Raw genomic sequence first — 16,773 nt, forward strand, 5'->3', positions numbered from 1 at the left:
TGAACACGCCATATCTGCAGCTCTTTATTCCCTGGATGGAGTACAGATAAATATGTATAGGAATCGGGGAGGTAAGAACAAAGCGGCAAGGAGGAACAGGCGAGAAACTGCTTCAAAGCCCGTCCTTATATAAATGACTCTGCTTTTGGGTCAGTGTTCCTGCGACTAGCGATAAACATTCCACCTTCCCTTAAGACATTTTGTCAGGCAGGACAGAACTTCAAATCCCGTGTAGTCACCATAAGGAATTAGTAAAGACACAGTTGAAAATCTTCTCAGTTCCACCAGAATGCACTGGCTGCAGTGGGTGGATCGTGGATATGTTGTTCTTGCAGCACTGACTACGATGTGATGGCTGACGCGGGAGGATGACCAAAGGGAGCTCCAAGAAAGAATCTCATAGGGTGAGGAGGCTATATAAAGCTTCGATTACTTCCTCAGCTCTTCGTCTTCGTCTGGCGGGCACTTAAGGCTCCGCCTTTGTACTTTCGCAAAGGGGCGTGACCCCCGGGCCATTCTGTACAACGGCATTACACATTATGCCATGGTGTTGCGTGCCTTTGGTCTTTGAGAAAGACTTAGGATGCGACATTTTATTTAAGAGTAACAAAATACTTGAGTTCTAGTGCGTTTACCAATAAAATTAAAGAAAATATTGTTCTGTAGAGATGATGGCTGCCAATTAACGCAATTGCCGTTAAAACCATGTCATTAAGAAATATGTGGACAGAATATTCGCATTTGCATGGCTTTAGGACTGCTTAAAATATATTCCTAAGTAATTTGCCTTACTCAAAAAATAACAGACCTTTTCATTTAAACACTAAATTTGTGATGAATTTTCTGTTTTTACCTTCAAAAATCTGTAAAAGCTAATGACTTCTGATCCTATTGTACTGGATTTCTGAGGTAAGCAATGGAATGTGCACTTTAAAACCATTCAAGAAGATAGTGTTTTTTAAAAAGACAATTTGTGGCTCTCCAAATCCTTTCTTGAAATCGAAAGCAGTCATAATACTAGGACAGAAGATGCAACGCCAAAGTATGAAAGTGATGATTGCACCACTGTTATCGTCCAGAGGCCGTACTACTTAGTGGGTGTACAATAGCGGAGCCTCAGGTGCCCGCGTAACCGAAACAAGAACAAACAAACAATCAAAGTGAATTAAAATAAGTGTACTGTGTTTTCTGTCATCCCCTAGTTAAGTTAAAAGCCGTAGTTTTTCATGTTTATTTTGTCAAACAGAACGTGTAACTCTACTTTTTGCATTGTCTTTGCCTTAAAGTAAAATCTAGGATCGCTGATTGTTTCATTTACAGCTCATTTTACACGTACGACTTTAAATCCCTATGTCATACAAATAAGATACACATCACCACCACCACAAGTGCAATTTCAGTCTATGAAATAGCAAGGATAAAAAGGGCTGGGTTAAATCAACTTTCCAGATGGGTTTTATGCATTTCACGATACAGTCAAGGACTTTTTATCATATTATCTGTACCCTTTGAGTGTTTGGCCTTTTTGGAAGTAATGCGCCGCAATAGTACCCCAGTGTATACACATGTGGCATTCACACAGAATGCCAAGGAGAGGGGTTAAGGAGGCAACATCAATCTACTCCAACTTGTTACGCGTAATCCCCATACTCCTTTGCCTTTGTTTACGCCAAATGTGGCCCTTCCTCTGTTGCATCACAGGAGTATAAATGTTAATAGCTACATTCACATCCTCGTATGCAATTGGACGCAGATGTATAAACAAAAATGCGACATAAATAATTGGAGGTTTGTGGATCGGCTTCCTCCCTATAGCCTCCGCAGGTTTGTTTACACTATAGGGGGCTAGGCGTGGTATCTGAAGGGGATTTCACGTATTGGGGACAATATAATGAACCAGGGGAGGAATACCTTGTGCGAACAAAGTGTGGGATTTTTATGACTTTTACCTTGCAGTACGATAGTGTATGCCATTATTAACTTAGGCCACTAATCCAACGCCTCCCTTTGAGTATCCTCTCGGCCCCCATGGGGGAGTTTTTATAGTTGAAGTTGGTTAGGTTATCCAAACAATAGTCTGGAGTTCAATTTGTTTGACTATGCAGCTATTGAGTGTTGAACATTCTACTTTTCTTGCGCAGATAATGCACCACCAACTGTCTTGATGTTTTTTTCTAAGATAGTTTTTGTTAGTTGTATTCACTATCAAATATGCCACTATTCATAAACAGTTGATAGTTTTTTCCAGAAATGTCCATCAACTTATCTATTTTAAGTCTGCTGCTTTCAAAAAAGTAAATATATTTTTTTACAATGATGAAATCCGGCTTTAATGTCATTAATTAGTTTTCAATTTGTAACACTTGTGGCGCCTGAGTCGTCTCTGAAGTCGAAAGAAGACATAATATTGAGGCAGTGCTGCCGTAGAGAAGGGCTAGGGGAATACTGTTACGGCCTGGAGGCCAATAGCTTAGCGGTTATACAAAAATGGAGCCTTAAGTAACTGTAAAAATAAAGCGAAAAGTTAACAACTTAGTCTGGGTATTACAAGACCCCTCTCTTCTTCAGAACGCCGTCGGCTATTACAAAGTGGTCGGCGACGAAGGATAAACATCCACTAGCCAAACACGTCAGTCATCAAATTGGCTTACAGCTGAGAAGACATTTGACAGCAAAGTCACTGATGATTCCATAGGATCTGCAGTTTTGTCCTGTATAGTAATTGGATTCAGGAGGGGTTGGAGAGTGTGGAGGCTACCTCATTTGTTTAATTCTGGTCTTAAGAACACTGGCCTTAAAGCAGATTCATTTATTTAGAGTAATGGTTTATAATAGATTCGGGGAGATAGGATTTTTCATCTCCTTGCTACTTTGTTCTCACTTAAGTGCAGCCCTGCCATATCTATCCTTGTCCAATCCAGTAAGTCGAGAGGTGGAGGAATTATAGTGTGTTCAATTAATTGACCTAGGCACTGCTGACAGCTTCTTCACATCGTTCACGGCTAGTGTCACTTCAGTTGTTAACAGCATTCCCACAGACCTTGAGACCAAGGTATTTGCACAAATTTTCCCATTAGGGACAGGTACCCTCCTTCCCTAACGTTAAGCTTTACCTTTCAGTAATGGGAACTAGGATAGTTGTTCCTTATGATCGCGTTCGCTTTTCGCTGTCACCAATATAGCGCCCGGAGACTCTACCGAAGACAAATAAGGCATAATACTAGGGCAGAGTATGTATAGCAGAAGTATAAAAGGGTTGAGGGGATTCTGGCATGGCCTAGAGACCAATCCATTCAGCGAAAGCATAATCACAGACCCTTAAATTTCAGCTAAACCATAAACAGAGATAAATAAAAAGATTGAAGCACCCAAATTAGACATTTCAGATCTGTGTAATGTTAAAGTATGATTGGCTTTCGATTTTATTTAGGAATCGGAACTTGAAGGCAAAGTAACAGCAGTTAAAGAGTGAGGCCTGCATTTATTTTTTTGGCATAATTCACTACTATATTAGTGCACTTCCCTTGACGTTTACTCAGTACATTTGAAAGTTTAGCCAGACATGAATATTTTAGAACGACGGAGCCATCCCAAGATGACCTGCGTAGCCGTGCTATCTAGGTTGAAATGTGAAAAGGTGTCTTGTTAGCTGTATACACCGAGTCCAAAACTTGGTCACTCGCTCACATTTGGGACTTCACCCGCTGTAAGTTTGAAGGGACAAGTGGTATGGACTAGAAATAACCGCAGCCAAAATTGCTACTGACTTAAAAAGAAGACCGATTGAAATGTTTCCACCAAGTAACTGCTTTGTGGCTGCAAACGCCAGTTGATACCAGTACTTTCTGGTCATACTCCCACAACGGGCTGTTACATGGGTAGGCCAACACTGAGAGTCACCACTATCAGCAAAAGTGTCCAGACAGCACTAGCAGGGAATGCCAAAGCTGGCTATTAAAAATAGAAGGGATTTTTCGCGATAAAAGTGCTAATGCAGCAATAAAAACACTATTTTGCTACTGAAAAATCTCATATTTATTAAATAACTGTGGAAATGTTTAAACGGGATTCCTTCTGAAATAACATTTACCCTGAAGTACTAAGTTACGTCCCTAAATTGTTTTGGAAATTTTTATAAGGATCTTGTAAACTACTGTGCATGGAACATGAACCTCATTATTTTGAGTACAGAGGAACTAAAATGGGTTTCAGAAAATGGATCTAACATTACATGATTCCTTAGGTATTCATTGCCGAATTTCGCATATCGTTCAGCATTTGTTTTTTTCCTTAAGAGTTGTCAAAAACATTTTCTTATTCTCAATACTGCCAAAAATGCAGTTGTTAAATTACACCATAAATTTTGTTTATATTGATCAAATGTATGAAAGCAACCTTTTACTGTTTGAGTTCTATTTTGTAATGTAGGCAAAAGTTGCGGCGTCAATTTGGTGCTACTAGAGATTTTTCTAAAGGAAATTAGGCCTTTCACAAATTTGCCTTGAATGCTCACAAAATAGCATCGAAATGGAACAATTTGCAAATTTGCATATACGCCGAGTTCCGAAGCGAGAGTTCTTTAACTTTTGATATTAATATACACCGATTTCAAAATTGGTTTTACTGCTCTACCAACTTTATTTACAATACCTCTAAGTCTATATAGGCATAATTTGGATTTTTTATGGCCCTAAACAGGTTTTCAGGAAGACCCTAAATGTACGAGTGTGCTACCAGGCTAAAGGTGTAAGCTGTATTTTGCTCTTGTGCTTTTCATTAAGGACTAAAATTCAAATCCTTTGATAGTAACTCAGGGGTTACCTTAAAATGCTCATAAGATAACCTTTTTGATGCTAATGGTTAGTTTTGTGCATGACTTGTAAATTTTATCCTCTTCTTAAAGACCACTCGATTACTGAAGTGAAAACGATCCAATGTTAAAAATTGTGATCAAATGGTCAAATTCGCAATTTCTATTAGATTAAATTAAAGTGGAATGTGCAAGCTGATCTACATTAGAGGGACAGTAAAATCGCGCCTAATAGGTTTTTGTATAGAATGATGTTGTATTACCTGGTTACAGTTTAACACCCTAATCAAAAGCGCTACCATGTAAAAAAGCTACACGTAATCCACGGCTTTACTTAAGTTGGAGGAATCGCACCCTAGGCCTATTATTCAGAATATTCCATACAGCATAGCGCAAATATGCTCTAGTTATGTCCATCTGTCCCTCAGTGTGGCTTTTAATCACTTGGTATGATATTGTCCGAAAAAAATAATTGCAGTGTTATTTGTGCCAATAGGCGAAGAGTCTACGACTTATAAAATCTCTTTCAAGACGACATTTATAAATACAAATTATTAAAAAAAATCTAGAATCGAATGATAAGCGGAGAGCGTAATAAACCTGGGCCATAACTGTCACGCCACTTGATCTACTCTAGGGAATACGGATAGTCGTGGTGGATGCTGCAGATAGTGCATAATAATGAAGCGCCAGTAGTGTAAACAGAGGTGTAGCCTACCCGTCGGTCATCAAAGCTGGCGACAGCAGAGAGCTCGCCACGCCACTGAGGCTTGATTAATGGACCTGCATGCATCAACTGCGGTGTGCCTTTGCGCTGCGCATGTCTACACTTTGCACATTATCTCAGGCAGTTCTTCGCAGAAACGAGTACAGAATCACGCTGCTTTTTAAACTTGGCATCGTTTGCTTGCACCAAGTTGATGTGTATTCCATGATATGACCCGTTTTGAGGCCATGTCTTCCCTTAAACTGGGAGTTATTTAATCTTCTCCCACTTAAAAGTCGCGTTAGGCATTTCATACCAATTTTACTGTTTTCTAAAGAACTCCAACCCAAGTGACCGACTTTTATTCTAAATTAAATTAAAACTACCGCTTCACACAATAATGATTAACTCGATAGTTAACGTGGTACAAATAAAAGCTTAGGCAGGCCGACTACCTAGACTGTTAACTAACATTTCAACATTCTTAGTAGGCGTAAGGTTTTTCCTGGCAATACCTATGCCACAGGCAACATCAATTAAGTAAATGTGGCTCTGAAGGCAAATTGCTGTGGGTTTTCAAGAAATCACTCTGAATCGGACTATTTCTTGTTCCAGGATCCATGATTGGATCCGCATGCTACTTAAGAGTAGCAGAAGGAATTTTCAGATGACTACTTTCTTCAAGCCCAATTGTTGTTGTTTATCTCATGATGGGACACTTACTAAAGCAGTTATTTATCAAAGATTCCTATTATATTTACTTTACAAACAAGTAAAAGACCTAAACACGCCCACCATTTCCTTAATACGAGTTAGAAAGACGCATGCTAGTTGTAGAAAACCATTGTTTTGATTTCATCCCTAACGATTGTTAAACTAAGAGTGGTGTCTATTGGCTTATAAGTGCTGGTTGCCAAAATAAAGATCTTTCTTTTTTTTTGTAAACTTGACGCCTTAATTTGACTCAAATAAGGGGCGTTTGGCCTCGATGATTCCTGTAGAAGTGGAAAGTATTTACTATCACGACTTCGCACCCACCGAATGTGCTGGACAGAAAGCAAGATTGATTGAAACCCCTCATGTCATAAATGTAATGATAATAAAAATTAATTAACAACATCCTCTCTTCTTTGTTTAATGACACTAACAGAACGTGTGATTCACTTGCAAACAATGCGTCCTCACAAAATGCGGGAGTGACTAAAGCACAACCGCACCGCATTCGGCTAGGCAAAGAAGTATCCTTCCAATAAGTATAAATCTGATGGGGTAAAATTACGTCAGGTAGCAGTAATCTCGCTTCTATTTGAGACTAACCAACAAATTTACTCAAGAAAGTGGATAGTTACACTGACACTGACTTGGTGTAATGGTAATTCCTGTTGTCACACATTTTTGGCATGAGTGATTGACATAATCAACAATCGTACACTTGCTGTCAGTCTCAGTGATAGCTCATCAATTCTAAATCATGATGGACCCTTTCTCTTTGACTTAAGCAACACCTGTCCTCCAATTGTCCTCATTCTCAAAGGCGGTAAACAGGAGGTCTGTGGTTTGTAGTGGCCCCTGGATTATCAATACCTGACCTCCAGTGGTAGCGACAACTCTCCCCTGAAGTGGAGTCACCATGTTGTGAGTTTCTCAAAGGCCACCTTTTCCTACTAGTGTCATGTGACCGCGGTCAAAACCAGTTCCTGGTCGCCCACCATCACAGCTGGCAGGCGAATCCGCATCTAGGATACCCTCTCCAGCCAGGCTCTGCGCTCTGTCAAGACTGAAAGCCAAGTATGCAATCTGGAGTGGTCGGAGCACAACAGTGAATTAGTAAGAACGTACGGCTACTCATAGAATCAGATCCTTGTGGGGTAATAGTCCTCCCTGTGCCAATTGGTTAAACTTACCAGCCACTCTTCTAGTGTTTTCCCCCTCACCCTCTCTCCCAACCTGGAAAACATTGTCACCAGCGAAGGTGACGAGATTCGGAACTTCTGCATTGTCCTCTACTGCATCAAAAAGAACAAGTTATTATCAGCTTTTAACTTTTTTCGAGCTGTTTAAGGAGGTTTAAACGTAGCAGTGTTATGAGGTTTGAGATACTCTCGCTTTTCTTAGTCGCAACCATCGGCATCTGCTGATCCTCTCTACGCAAATATGCACCACCTTTACCAGCCAACGGAAAAATTGTTCCAATGGTTTTTCACTGCCATTAGCACACCTCATCATGTTCAGAATTTCGAATCCTTTGACTTGATAGAGTGACTTTATGGGTTGAAACACACTGAATCCAAAAAGATAATGATGAAATAACCATTTGTAAAAGTCGAAATAATCCAATACTCCTTCAGAGTTTCCTCTCAGTAAGTTGTGAGGAACCAAAGTCGGCTGTAACAAGCTTTATAAAACACTGAAATAGAAACCGAGGCTAATCCTCTTGGTCAAGTCATGCTTCAAATACCACAATCGCGAATCACAAATTGAAGGTCTTTAACTGTCCCACAAAAGGTTCTCTAAACCATCCTTATTCGCTATCTGACCTCTACGCATGACTCCTGAGTTTGCTCTTCTCCCTCCGAAAGTTTTAGGAGATTCGCTGGAAACTTCTACACCTACCATCAGTACCCCAAACTTACTACTAGCAATAAAAAAAGTAATATTATGATGGGGGAAACAATTTCGCCATGCTTTAATCGACGGTTAGTCGGTGAAAGCAAACAATCTGTTTAAATACTAAGTTATCTCCTCAGTGCTTTTATTTTAATCTCCCAGTCTCCAAAATTCCATTCTCCCAAAGGCTGTAGTGGAACTTGTTCAGGGTCCCCTAATAAATCACGACATCTAGCATTTAGCCAATTTATTGAAACTTTGGTAAATGACTTAAATGTCTACTTATGGGAAAAGAATTGCATGCATCCGCTCTACTATTTCATAATAGGGAATCTTTAATTTCGACATTAATCCAAACTGTACCAGAATAGATGACTGTCATCCATTTTCACTCCAATCTGCGTGTTACTCGCTACACACACACCTGCGCCCACGTACACACACATCAGTAGTGTGTACGGGTACTAATACAAACGGAATCCGGATAAGTGGAGATTTATGGGATCAGGCTCCTCTCCCTCCAGCCTACGGCGATTTGTTTACACAATGGGGACTAGGTGCGGAATCTGGAGCAGATTCACCTGTTGGGGTCTGCACACTGAGCCATGGGAGCGGGTTTATTTTCTGATAAATAATAGCAGCCCTCAGACATTTTCTGTACCTCCTAGTTCACAAGGAAGATTTACCTTACCTACAGCTTGCATACCTTCCGTACCCTTGACAAATAATCGTGTGTGGAAAACCAAATACCGATGTCAACCGACCTTTCCAGACTTCTGCTGAAAGTCTATCATGCTCCAAAACCAGGATGCATTCATTTTGGAGAGAAATAAATATATAAAAGAGAAATTGCGAAGATAAATACACAATGCTACGGAGGCGAGTGCATGATATGCTGGGAGTCGGTTTATGTGTGAAATTGTAAGTTCAAAGAAAACTCAGGACTTGCCCTTAAAGGGCGATTCAGCTTAAGAAGCAGCAGTGAAGTAGGTGGGGACGGCGCCACTCGCCTACTTCAGATTAAGAGGATGTTGCGGCAAGGATGCCGAAGAATTGAATTGGAAGGCACAACTAAAACGAAAGAAACTGATTAGCATTATGCATGTAACTAAAATTGAAAGCTGTGGAGTAAAATTTTATACTTAAGTTGCCAGAAATTGCGTTTTTAATTTTTCCGTAGCTCCTAGATAAACCGACAAGTACGGAAGTTGGTGTTTACTAGATTTTAGTATGCCATAGCAATGGAGGTGGGTGTTTATGAACAACCGATCAGAATATGTACAATCAGGAAAAAATGGCTTAGTATTCACTTTTGGGAGATTGGACTCGTTGAACTCCAAAAGTTCTCATTCATTCGCTCAGTAAGCGGAGGTGCCTTGCCTATGCAGCTACTAGAGGTGGAATTCACTTGCGAGATGGGTGAAAGGGACCTGGCGATCTCGGATGGAATAATAACGAGGCAGAAGTCGCCAACCAAAAGCGGTCGACATGGCAAACCACATCGAGTTTGAGTGAGGTAGGGGTCGCATGAAAACCAGCCATGCGACCTGACGAAAAAGGGCTGCTCGCGGTTGCAGACGTGGTCAAACGTAATCACAGACTAAAATTTTTAAGTAAAAATAAAGAATACTAACATGACTAGTTGCACAATTTCCTGTAAATATTCTTTCACAACTGTTCTGCAATGCCATTACTTTTAAATTTCTTCAGTCGTTTGAAGGTGTTATGTAATACACGTCAAATCGGGAAGCAAACCTAAAGCAAATGTGGTTTTAGGGCAGGCTACTGGTGCTCCAAAAATCGTCCTATTTAATAGCACGTCGTGTTTCCTTGCAGTGTCGCAATTGTACATGCAAGCAAATGAGGAGCACTGCCCTTTAGATCTTTCCACTATGAAGCTTACTTAACTTTTTGTTTTCATTTAGTAGGTACGCAGTTTGTGATTGCGAAATTGAATCTCATTATCTCCTACAGCTCGAAGTATTGCAATTCCAAACAGCCTCAGGGCTTTTAATTTCTTCTGAAGGTCATAGTAAACAAAATAAAGGGTAATGAACAACACAATGACATATTTCCCAAGAAAGCTCAATAGCCCAGGCTGGGGTATAAGCACAAGAAAGTGATGAAAGATTCTAATCAAACATGGAAGAAAAATATGTCATAAAGTTGACGGAAAGTCTTACCGGTAAATGGTACTTATTCTTTCCACACACTCGACCTCTTAGGGGATTTAGTGAAAGGCGAATTTTCGTAAGCTCTTGATGGCAGCTGATTAGAGTTCTTTCCATGAAAATTTGCTCGATTCTAACCCAGTGGAGCAAAGATTTCGCATTGATTGGCGCAGCAGTTCGTAGAAAATCAGAAAGTCTGATTCCCTCAATTTTTTGAACGCTTCCATCCGGTAGTCTGACCTTACCACCATGTTCAGATGTCGATCCGAAGTGCCTTTTAGAGGTACTGGGAGGTATATGCCATCTCTGATGTGTAGGATGGTATGGCGATGAAAAGGAGGATTGTAGTGATTTCTTCTTTTGCAAGTGTGTGAGCAACGGGACAAAGAGATAGCAGGAGGCTGTTAAAGCTTTCAATGTCATTATTTTCTCTGGTGTCAGGATTTAATTTTTCGGGAAAGACGGAGTATCCTCTGTGAGGTGGAGGAAATGATTGCCATTTCCTGGCATTTGGTATGGAAGCAGAGTCATTTGATGACCTGAACGAAAGGCGATCAATTTGTTTTAAAAAGCCTTAAAATAGCTTCTCATAGTCTAGACAACTTTTAGTACAGCTCAAAATGATTCATTTTCTTCACACCTTTAAAATAGTTGAAAATTATTCAGAAAATATCTAAAGCTTACGTATTAAATCCGCTAGTAGTATATCGCTGATGTGTCACATGAATGAGATGTCCCAAGAAGTGTTTTTTCACGTGAAAAGCCATTTGACCGCAAGGAGATGATTGGTGAAAGTGCAGGTGCGTCCATGGTATTCACTCTCTGTCTCTGGTACGCGTAAAGGCTCGTTCCCATCTCTGAGCGGTTGATAGACCAACCCAGCCATTATTTACTGGCTCCCCGTCACGGCTTATCTGCATTAAGTCACCCAATCAGAAGCGTTAACCGTAATGACAAATGAATTTTTGCTGGACTAGACGAAATTTTTCACTACAATTCCTCCAAAGCTTTTAGATAGATCTCAAAGATCCGTTCAAATGTCAACATTAAGCGTCTGTAGAAGTTTTAATCAAAGAAAAGTCGAAATCTACCGGAGAACTCCAATTTCATTCCACAAATTCTTGTTCGTTAATCATTTTCACTTTGCATAACTCCAATTTGCTTTTACAGAAGAGAATGTATTGCATCGTCGTAAACTGAGTAATTAAAAACTTACAAATGGGCAAGATAGAGCACTTGAATTATTCCTTTTTTTCCCATGAATACTATGAATATGTGAACTGAAACAGAGTCACTTTAAAGCGTTTAAAAGTTTATGAAGGAACACCGCTGGGTACGGCGACGTAGTATTTAAAAAATAGAGGATAAGCACAGGTTGTAATAAACACACTGCACGTGCTGTTCTTTTACTCTATCGACTGAAAATTCTCACGGTAACTTTTCTAGTCACTGCTAATGCATATTCTCTTGGATGCTTTCGGTTTCGAAATCAACGTTATGCACACTTTTCGTGTAACTGGGAGCAATGAAACTAAGCGTAATGCTGAAAATGTCTATGGCCTAACTACCTTCCATTTTTACACTACTGAGCCCTAAATCTCTTTCGTCGTCTACTTTTGACCTGTCTACAGTAATTGCGTTAGTGTTATGTGGCAGTATAATAAACAGTGTGTTTGAATTTTGAGGGAAAATCATTTTGTTTTAAATAAAACAAACCTCATTAACATTTGTGGACTTACATATTTAAGTAGCACAGAGTTTTTAAATTCAAAAATGCCAAAAAACAAAATGATTAGGCGATTTTATGAAAATTATGCATAGTAATTTCATTCAAAGCAATTTATCCTCGAAAAATGATGGTTATACGTCTAAAAGTTCACTAAATTGAGTTATGACGACATGTAGGATCAGAATTGCCAGATAAAAAGGGCATTTTTAAAACTTAACGAGTAAGGCAAAAAAGTGGGGCAACCGATAGCACACCTACAATACATCCATTCTTACGTGGATGTGGCTACCCTCATGAGTCGCTATGGTCCGGTCCAAGAACCACCACTTAATTGATCCTTAGAGTTGCTTGAAACAAGCACATCGAGGGGGCGGATAATTAGAACCTCCTTCTACACATAAACAACCTGCCATCTGGCTTAGTTCAAGCTACATTGGGTGCCTGAGCACGCCCAAGTGTGTGAGGACGTGTTTACGTCTACAGACAAGAATCCGTGGCTTTATGAAGCCACAGATAGATGCAGTGTTGTGAAGCACGGATAGCGTAAACAACAGGGTCATCAAAACTGGCGACAGAACATGGAACAGTGATGCGAAGCCATCTAGGCACAGCTGATATTATCTGTGGCTCAAATATTTGCTCCACTTCATGCAGATTTGCCAGAAGAGCAAGGGTGAAATATGCGAGTAATAACCGGATACCTGCACCCGTTTTTCGGTTAAATTGCAAATCAAGGAAAGTGGAGTAGTTAAACTTCTTAATATTTTGGAGAGTTAGCGGCGATTTCAGTGACTTGGATACATGGCACTAGCTGTGATAAATTTGGAAATGAACTAACCAAAACCAAATTACAATTATTCCCTCTAACTGTATCATATGATGGGTAGCCGGGATAGATGGATAGAGGAATTCGCAACATACTGTTACGACAATTCTGGTTCCACAACATGTAGATTGACATCTCAACGTATTACAATTGAGGACTGTTTTTGTGGCGTGTTCTATGCGCGCGCGTGTGTGTGGGAACGCTGCCACGAGTTCCACCCCCCCCCCCCGATATACTCGATGAGGAAATATACTTGAATTTTGAAGTTTAAATAACTGCCGCCCTCTTCGCAAGGTGATATATTTTAAGCCTGTTTAGCCACTGATGAAGTGATTTCTAAAAACATGTGGCTGTTAAGTGTACAACCCACCTTTCTGTTTTAAAGAAGTAAGTTGGTTGTAAAATCGCAGTGTTGTTCGAACAGGAATTAGTCGCACACTTCATGAAACAGTTATAACAGGGAGGCCGCATGGACAAGAGATTTTGTCATAGTTAAAGACCCGTAGCATAAGCAGATTTTGTAAAAAGTGGAAAAAACCTTTCACTGCTAAATGAATTCGTCAGAATTTTCAAACCTTGAGTGAACTATCCTCAAGTTTGTGGGGATAAATGAAAAATATGACCATTTATATACTATATACCATTAGTTGTTGGAGTGATTCCCTCATTTTTTTAAATAATATGGGTTGTCAAATTTCACGACACTTCGCCTCACATCAAAATGATGCATAACATCTCAGGAGTTTGAGGTTTTAGCTTCATAGAACTGTTCATAGTCATGCTAATACAGTAGTATCAACTGCAATGAGTCATTGACAAGCAAATTTGCTAGCAAATGATATGGCAAATATTGGAGATGTAATTTAACCCATTTTAAGGCTTTTGGGTGACTTCCGAGGGTCTCCACTTCCATAGGCATATTGAGAAGAATTCATCACTTAATAGATGATTATTTTATCTTCTATTGACAGGAAATTCGACTAAAAAAATTATGGTGAATACACAGGCTGTTATCAGGAGCAATAGTTAATCAAGTGTAATGTTTTGTTATTAATTTATCTTTAACGCTACAAATAAAGCTGGCACACATAAAACAAGAGTCCTAATTTGTCAGTAAAGCTACCGTTGTACATGTTTTTTCGTTGACAAGATGTCATCGAAATACACTGCGCGTTACAAACTAATCAAAAGCCATTCGTAAAGTAACAGAACAGGGACGTGCAGTTTTCTTCAAGTTACTTTGACTCTGTAGAAGGTTGGGGTAGTGGAATAGCACTGGGGGTATCTGCACCACCAGAATGCCGCTGCTGTTAGAATTATAGGAAGTTTTAACTGATGGCCTAACTTTCAGACGTTCTAGGGGGTCATGTTCTCATTCACTTCCTTTAATTTGCCCAAATGAAGCAGCGATGTCCACTAATCACTATCACCAGGAGTAGTCAGTTGTTATAAGCAGGGGTAACCAAATCACTGACAGACTTACACCCAGGCAGTCTCCACTCTCTAGCCACTAGGAGCTTGAGGTCTGACCGTAACAATTATACCTACTCATTACGTCGGTAATTAAGACATCTGCCTGGAGGTCTTATCCACTAATCACCTGCTTGTTGACCCCGATGAAAATCCAGACAACCTCCGATCATAGAAACTCTAGGTTGTGACAACTGCTGACTCAGCTGCAATAATAAACGTGTTTATCTTAATGATTTCGCAGACCTTGGGTTCTTTATAAAATACTTTTTTTAAATTGGTAATGGATACATAATTTTCATAAAAAGACATCTTATATTTTATAAAGGAAAGAAATACTTCCAGAAATGCTGTTACTTAAATCACTTTCTGGAGACTTGGTGTTATCAGTTTGACACCTAGTTCTAAAGCTAAATTACGGTTGTGTAGTTTGTGTTGCTTTTTTTCCAAAGTAGTCTGCACTTCACTTTAGACTCCCTTGAGCCTTTTAAAACGCGTATATGTAGATGCCTCATTGCTGAAGAGTTCCTCTGGCTTTGGACAACGAGTTTGAAAAGTTGTGTCCAGCTAGTGGTCGCTTTGTCCTCTGGTATTCGAATAAGCCTAATGCTTTTTCAATTAAAACGAAGGGAACAAAATTGCCTCGATTTTTGAAAGTGGGTTACCATCATGCTCATCCTTGTGTAACTCTGTTTTGGGTTCAGGGTCAATTAAGTCTCCGAGTTTGTACTTCTACTGGGCGACTTGACCACTGGGCAACGTCAGTAGCCACCAAACCTTCTGCATATGGCACCACAATTTCTGCCCTGGCATCATGCCTTCCTCTACCCTTAGAAAAGTCTCGATGCACTACACTGGTGATGGCAGGACGTGAACCCGATGCTAGAAGACAACCACCGTGATTGCCATTGATGAATCCTAAACTTAACGTGACGCACGAAGGGCATTTGCTGTCAGTGGGAGAATTTGTCATGACCCTCAACAGAAGAGTTCAAAAATGACGTTCGCCTCAAAAAACTACCTCGGTTCCGTGTTTTACAGGAGTGCTGCTAACAACTGAAGCAACACCATCCATGAGTCATTTGAAAAGTTTGTTGCGGAACTATTGACCGCACCTGTATGAAGACATTAATGAAATGAATACGTGATACCTCCTTCACATTTCTACCAGATGGACAAAACTTAGGGATTTATGACTGGGGCCAGTGTCCTTACAACGCAATAGTCTGCACATTCTCCTCCTACCTTTCGCTTCTTAAACGAGGCAAAACCCCAAATCCAGTGGACTTGTCATGAGGGCTCAGTAACTCTGAGGTCGGACACCTCATTTGCATGCAAATTCAATGATTGGTACGATTGGTTCATGGGTGTTGTTTATTAACCCACCGACTATGTTGTGATGCCTGACGTGGGAGGGTGACCTACGTCATCGCCGGGGACGATGCTGAAAAGAAGTGAAGACTATGCAATAATTTATGATTTTAATTCTCCATTGTGGTTACGCTGACACTTAAGCCTTCGCTCTTGTCATTTTGCAGAGTAGAATGGCCCACAGGCCAGGCCAGTAGCCACAAGACCTTCCATACTTCGGCAGTACTTATTCTGCTTTAGTATTACGTCTTCCTTCGACTTCAAGAAGACGCAGAGCACGACAGAAGCAAGAGTTGTGAATGGCACACTCAGCGTGTTAAAATATATGGCCAAATTGTATCTTATTTAATGATGATAAAAACTAAAGATATTTGAAATAATTTGAAATATCTGCCTTGTGAAAGTAGAAGTAGGTAATCCCTGTGTTTCTACTGTCTACGCTCGTGCATATCTGCAGCTTTCTTGGCCTTCACCAGCATTGTGATGATAGGTGTGATCTTGTGGACCCACGTCTAGGCTACAAACCAAAGTACAAATTTTCCGTGCATATAGAATTGCATAATTACTTCTGCGTGAGTGTGTTGTAGAAGGTCACAAAATATGGTAGAATAAGTTGTGGTCTCATATGCTCACTAGCTGTACTTATTGCAGTGTGCTTAGGACAGTTTGCGCAAACTGAACGTCAAACTTTCTGCTTAACAATGAATATCACCCCGACAGACTGTTTCTTAAAAAGTGCAATCATTCCCTTTACTTTTGTTTGGCTGTGTGCAGCTAGTGTGATCCATAAAATTGAACAATTGTCATTGCAAAGCACCCATAACGAATAATAAATACTGAACCATATGAGCTAAAAACTGGTTCGGTTCAATCGCACTGTAATAATTGTAATGTAGCACTAGCTTTATATCGATGATGGCTGGAGCGCTCCACATTCTTCTTCCATTAGACCGCCTTCTTTAAGTTCCCATCCCACCTCAGTCTAACGGGATACTAACTTTGACACAAAATTTAACCAAGGGAGGATCCTAATGGTGGAATTATTTTTATGGTTGCAGAATAAAATCGTCATTTTTATCTGAG

General features: G+C 40.1%; 2 protein-coding genes across 2 annotated transcripts; one reads left to right on the forward strand and one right to left on the reverse strand. All coding sequences in view use genetic code 11, as the record gives it.

Moving 5' to 3' along the window:
• Positions 1–4,215: 4,215 nt before the first annotated feature.
• Positions 4,216–4,483, forward strand: EGR_04625 (hypothetical protein; the record flags this gene model as incomplete). Its single annotated transcript, XM_024493874.1, has 2 exons — positions 4,216–4,382; positions 4,429–4,483. The coding sequence occupies 2 exons, from the start codon at positions 4,216–4,218 to the stop codon at positions 4,481–4,483; spliced, it is 222 nt and encodes a 73-aa protein (XP_024351627.1).
• A 4,946-nt stretch (positions 4,484–9,429) lies between these two features.
• EGR_04626 (hypothetical protein) lies at positions 9,430–9,814 on the reverse strand (the record flags this gene model as incomplete). The annotated part of the gene is made up of 2 exons (XM_024493875.1): positions 9,430–9,723; positions 9,758–9,814. 2 exons carry the CDS (start codon positions 9,812–9,814, stop codon positions 9,430–9,432), a joined length of 351 nt encoding a protein of 116 aa, XP_024351628.1.
• Between the last annotated feature and the right edge of the window lie 6,959 nt (positions 9,815–16,773).

The sequence above is a fragment of the Echinococcus granulosus genome (genome assembly GCF_000524195.1).
Source record: "Echinococcus granulosus chromosome Unknown EG_S00030, whole genome shotgun sequence".
NCBI classification, from domain to species: domain Eukaryota; kingdom Metazoa; phylum Platyhelminthes; class Cestoda; order Cyclophyllidea; family Taeniidae; genus Echinococcus; species Echinococcus granulosus.